Here is a 5,886-nt window from a genome sequence, read left to right on the forward strand (position 1 = left end):
TGGTCAGTAACTAAAAGGATGCACTGATACTGTAAAAAAAAGAAAACTTTAGGTTGTATTTTATTGGCAGAGGAATCAGCCTAAACTGATTCCCCTCTGGAAGAGCCCTCGGGTGCAGTGTGGTTGTGTGAGGGCCCAGCTGGGCACCGTTAGCTGGACACGGGGCAGCCACCAGGGATTTCTGTGCATTTAGAGAGCAAAGAGAAAAGGGTGCTGGTGGGTACGGCTTTAAAACAGTGCAGGGTAGAAACTGGGTCCCACGAGAAGTCAGAGTTACTCATTTCTTGATGGTCTGTAATCACACCCTGCCTTGGTGCTGACCAGCGCGGTGGATACGTACTGCCTTGGACCTTGCCAGTTTGTGAGCTCACAAAACACGTGCCCAGGCAGCGTGTGGTAGCTTCTCTCCAGAAACAGGCCCTGCAGTGCTCTTGCTCCTCTGATCCCATGAGATCAGAGAGAAACCTGTGTGGGGGACAGCTGTCCCTGCCCTGCAGAGGGCTGGTGACACCTAACGAGGTTTTTGCATCTCAGGAAAGAAGGGAGGGCTCCTGGTTTGTCATAGCCAGCGACACCTGCTGAGTGGGTGTCTCAGGGAATTCCTTTCCACCCCTCAGTCATTAATTATCACTCTCGCTGTCCTTTAACTGGAAACACATTTCATTAAGTTTTGGAGATCTCAGCTGCACTGAGCACAAATTGCTCGGTTAATTCCTGCGCTGCGATGTCATGGCCACTTGTGGCTGCCTTACTGCTTTCATTTCTCTGCACAAATGCTTTGGGCTTTGTTTCTGCTGACCAAAAATCTGATGGGAGTGAGGGCTTCGTGTCGCTTCAGGCCACATGGGCAGTGAATCTGGTTCCCTTCTCCTTCGGGGCCTGGGACGCTCTGGGCACCCCACGCAGCAGGAGCCATGTAAGCATCAGGTGTTATTGCAGCAGTGGGCATGCTGTGAGACTTCCTCTTAAATCACTGAAGGACAGATGCGGCAGTCAGTAAACACATGATGGGAGTGGGTGGAACTGCTGGGGAAGAAATGAGATAAGCAATGAGCTTTCTGTAGGGGAATACCAGGGGAGCGTCCTCCTGTCTGTGCGTCCCCCTCGCGGTGCTGCTGCACAGGGGGTGGGAGCAGTGCAGGACCTTGGGAGTCGAGTGAGCACCCCGTGAACCCCACGTCCCTGGCCTGTTTCCCTAAGGGCCCTGTTCACAGGCTGGCGTGTGTTCTGGCATGCCGGGGAACCTTGGGAATACGTCTGAAGCCGCTGCTCCAAGTGCAAACAGCCGCACAGCGCTGGCCCAGCTCTCCCAGTTACTGTAGGCTCCTGTGGGGCCTCTCTTGGTTGCGAGTCCTGCTTCTCCCAGCAGCTGCTCGCTCCTGACCACCTCGCTCGGGCTCTTTTTACAGCCCCGAAGTCGCCGTGGGCACAGACCCTGCTGGTGGGCGCATGGGGCCCGGCAGCCTTCCGCCTGCATTCGCGGCAGCAGTGGCCATGAAATGTGCCCCGCTGAGAGAGGCCCGGGGCTCTGGCAGGGGCTGCTCTTTCACAGCTGAAGCTGCCCTCCCAGTAGGCGTTTGCTAATGCAGGGGTCCAGCTGCAGGGAAGCTAATCCTCCCGCTCCCCTCTCCGGAGCAGCTGCGGCCGCAGCTCCCGGCGCTGGCCCCCTGCCCCCGTGCTCGCGCCGCGCGGGCGATGAGCCCACCAGCTGACGCCTCGCCCGCCGGCCAGAGGGGCTCTGCTCCTCGTCCAGACTGAAGGCTGCGCGCTGGCAGCGCTTCCACCTGGCTGGGAGGCTTTCAAATGGGCTTTTTCTTTTCCAAATTAGCCGGCTCTGACCTCTTGTGCAGCTAGGCAGGGTGCAGAGCAAATGGTGCCTGTGCAGCGCTGTAATCCCCGCGGAGAGCGCTTGGCTGGGAGCGGTACCAAAATAGAGCTGCTTAAAACAGGAAATAAAAAGACCAAATAGCAGCATCTGTGGTGTGTTTTTCAGTCCTTGCCTGCTGTTTCCTGTGTGCGTTTGGGTGGATCTAGGGGAGAGGATGTGTGCAGCGCAGTCTGGCAGGCTTTTGTAGGGCAGAGGAGTAGGGGTTAGTACCCTTGGCAAAGGTCTGTGAAATAGCAAGAATAAATGGATTGCTCATCTTAACATTACTAAATCTGGGCCAGAGGGGGATGAACGTCCCCTCCAGAGCTGTCGAGTCAGCACTGTCCTACAGCTCTGGAAACAAAACGCGTTCTGAAGTGTGGTGTCTTGGGTCCTTTCAGAGCTGCTGGAACTGCGGCCGCAAGGCCAGCGAGACCTGCAGTGGCTGCAACATCGCCCGGTACTGTGGCTCCTTCTGCCAGCACAAGGACTGGGAGAGGCACCACCGGATCTGCGGCCAAAGCCTGCACAGCCAGAGCAAGCCGCTGGCTCTGCCCGCGGGGCGCTCCACAGCCGCCAAGGCCATCGACGGCGTCTCCAGCCCGGCCCTCGAGAAGACTTCGGCAGCCACGTCTCGATCCTCCACTCCAGCATCTGTGACAGCAATAGAAACGAACGGACTCTAAAAGGGAAGTTTTGGGTCAGTCCATTTGATTAGTTTTCCCAATTTATTTGTTTTTTAAGTTGGAAAAAAAAACACCGCAGAAATTTCTGTCACTTGACACAATTGACAAATCCACGCCGCCTCCTCCGGAGCACCGGCACTTGGGCTTTGCCATCTCATTCTGCCTTTTTTAGGGCTCATAAAGGACTTGGGTCGGCCTCGCTCCAGGTGCCTCCGTGCTGCTCTCTCTGAAGGGCCGCACCAGAGCATCGTGTGGGACCTGGGGGGGGCCGGGCACTCGCTCGGGGGAACCCGGCCCCCATGGAGCACCGGCAGGAAATGCAGAGCGAGCGGTGCCCAGCCAAGGAGCCCTGTTCTCAAGGGTCAAACGCGCTCAGGCTCTTCTCCTGAGGTGTCCGAACTGCCCCCTCGTTCAGCTACCTTTTTTCCATAATACGCATCTTTTCTTTTTTAATCTTGCTCCCAGACAAAGGTTTCTCAGTTAGCCGTGCTGGCTCTTTGTTGCTTTGAACAGACCAGAGCCGATTTTCCAGCAAGAGCATCTCATTCTCTAGTGCAATGACAAATACGTAGCTGCTTGGGGAGAACTGAGCTGCTCTGCTCCTGCCTGCGGCGGGTGGCGGCTCCAGGCTGTGGAGGCTGAGGAGAGGACGCGTCTGCTGAGGACAGCTCTAAACCAAATGTCGGTACCAGGGAAGTACGGCTGGTCACTGCTGGAGGGCCTGTTTTTAATCCCTCTCTGTAACTGGACAGGCAGTTGCGTGATACTCGGGGTTGGACCTTTGCTGAGTGAAAACGTGCAGACCAAATCCGGATTCCTTGTGGGCGGTTACTGCGCTTTCCACCTGGCTGCCATTATTTTGCTGTGCAGAAAGCATTTCTTCTTTGCATGGAAGTTGTTGGTTGGAGAGTTACCGGTGGTGTTTTCAGCCACAAAGATCCCAACGTGATTGCAGCGGATTATTTATAGCCCATTCTCTCCCCGCATGTTGGCCACACCGATGCAGGGCTTGGCACCCTGTGCTGGCTCTCACCCACCCCGGGGATCCCTGGCCCCGCTGGAGGTGCGTGGGGACGCGCAGCCCTCCTGGGGGCCCCGTGCAGCTTCCCCCGCCTTGTCGGCACCCTGAGCCCAACCCAAAGCTGCGGGGACCCAGCGCCAGCCCCAGGAGGGAGCAGAGCCCTGCGTCAGCACGTGGGGAGGGCTCGGGGGCAGCCTGCGGAGCTCTGACCCAACAACAGCCACTGCGGGGCTCGGCTCCGGCACAGCCTCGGAGCTCTCCCCTCGGAGGCTGTCGGCGGCGGATGGGAGGCACCGGAGCGTGCCCTCGGGGACACACACTGATTGCACATGCTGTGCGCAAATGGGATCCAGGAAACCATCTATTCAGCAAAGCTGTGTTTCCGTGACTGCTTTTGTATGATTGCTGGGTTGGAGCCCAATGAGGCAAGTAATTCCCAAATTATTTTTGATCACTTTTTCAATTGGAGGTGAATAATAGAGATGTAATGAATAGTCACCGGGTGTGCCGTGGTGTGGCTGCCTGCTGGCTGGCAGGGGTGTGCCCAGGGATAACCGAGTTACCCAGCGAACCAGCTTCATCCCTCGGGGAACACTGGAAGCTGCTGTCGGGGGATAGAGCGGGCGAGTCCCACATCGGCGAGGTTTCAGTTTGAAAAAAAAGCCACGAAGTCTCCTGGTTTCCACGAAAGCTCTCAAGTGGCAGCTGGGACTGTCCCGTGTCCACAGCACAATGCACAAGAACTGGGAGCTGCCTCAGGTACCAACACGGGGCTGCGGCGTCCCGGGGGGTCCCTGAGCGCACACCAGGGGCCGGGGGGGCCGAGCGCTGCCAGAGCGGCTGAGAAAGGAACGAGCGCGGTGCCGTGCTGGAGAAATGGCTTGTAAATAGATTGTCTTCCATAATTCTCATGCAACTTTGGCTGTGTATTAAAATTAACCCCAGTGTAAATGAATGAAGTACTAACGGTCATGATTAGAATGATTGCTTTTTAAAAAAAAAAAAAAAATGTAACGATAAATGTGAAATTCAGACCTGGGAAGAAGACTTGGTGGGGTGAGTTTTCTATTTTTTTTTTGACATTTAATTCTGTAATAGGAATTTGTTACTTCATTCCTGTGCATAACTTATTTAATGTACTGTATAAAGGAACCCAAACTGTTACAGATGTATTTAGTTTGTTCTACTCAAAAGTAGTCAATAAAAAGACTATATTCATCGTACAGCTCCTCAGGCCTCTTTCCTTGAAGGACCGATGCTTTGCGGCGGGGCCCGGGCAGCTGCCGGGGGTTCTGCAGGGGCGCAGGCAGAGCTGGATGCCAGTCAGGTACTGGGGAACTTTGGGTCTCTTTCCCTTTGCATTGAACTGTGTTTTTTTTTGAGCACGTTGTTGATTTGGGGCACAGAGGAGCCTGTGGCATGCTGGGGGGGGAGCTTGCAGTGCCAACCCCTTGCTGCCTGCTCCCCAGCACCTGGGGGGCAGTGGGGGAACCCCCAAGCCTGGCTTCTCAGGGTGCGGGGGGCTCAGAGAAGCAGCAGGGAGCATCCCAGCAGTGCCCTCACCCTCCTGAAATAAATGCGGGACTCGGGGACAAGGCACAACACTGCCCATGGCTGGGGGTGTCCTGGCAGCTGGGGGGCCCTGGAGCTTGGGTGGAACTTCCCAGGCCAGGAACCAGCGATGTGTTCCTGGGGGTGGCTGCACGCGGCCCCGGGCCCTGCAGGAGCAAAATTAACCAGGAGCTGGTGGCTGGGGCCAACTCCCTCCCAACCCCACCTCTGTGGCCAGGGATGAGCTGGGTCCCCTCCTGCGCCCCGTCCCACGCAGGGAGCCCCTGCTTGCTGCCACCCTCCAGGGCCCACCCTGGCTTCGGTGCCCCCCCTGTGGTGCCGTGGCAGGGTGCTGGCGGGCAGCTTCCAGCCTCTGCACTGCTCCTCGTGACCCCGACCCCTGCAGGGAGCCCCCGTCCTTCGCACCGCTCTGTGGCAGCGCTGCCCAACCCCTTTGCCCTGGGTGCCACCAGCTCCACACCACGCACAGCAGCTCCTGGCTCTGCAAGGCGAGGATGGGCTGGGGCAGTCTTTGTGCTGCTTCAGCCCCAGGGGCTCTCCTGGCTCCTTGCACACCCCGAGCTGCCCCGCTGGGCGTTCAGCTGAACAGCCCCAGCCTCTGGGTGCCGGTCTGGGTTTGGGTCCCTCAGCTGCAGGACAAAGGGGGGGCAGGCGCAGGGGAGGTGCACCCAGGCTGCCCCAAACCCCAGCACTGGCTGTGCGGGCTGCGGCTGGCAGTCCTGTCCAGAAACACACTCCGC

General features: G+C 57.6%; 1 protein-coding gene across 6 annotated transcripts in view; it reads left to right on the forward strand.

Annotated features, from left to right (window-relative positions):
* Positions 1 to 4,797, forward strand: part of CBFA2T2 (CBFA2/RUNX1 partner transcriptional co-repressor 2) — a 59,661-nt gene extending 54,864 nt beyond the window's left edge. For all 6 annotated transcript variants that reach the window (XM_084538465.1, XM_084538464.1, XM_084538469.1 and 3 more), the window contains one exon: positions 2,269 to 4,797. In XM_084538465.1, the coding sequence (XP_084394591.1) occupies positions 2,269 to 2,553 (285 nt within the window). In that variant the 3' untranslated portion in view covers positions 2,554 to 4,797. The remainder of the gene's footprint in view (positions 1 to 2,268) is intronic.
* Positions 4,798 to 5,886: the final 1,089 nt, after the last annotated feature.

This window comes from Aythya ferina, assembly GCF_964211825.1.
Source record: "Aythya ferina genome assembly, chromosome: 16".
Classification (NCBI taxonomy): domain Eukaryota; kingdom Metazoa; phylum Chordata; class Aves; order Anseriformes; family Anatidae; genus Aythya; species Aythya ferina.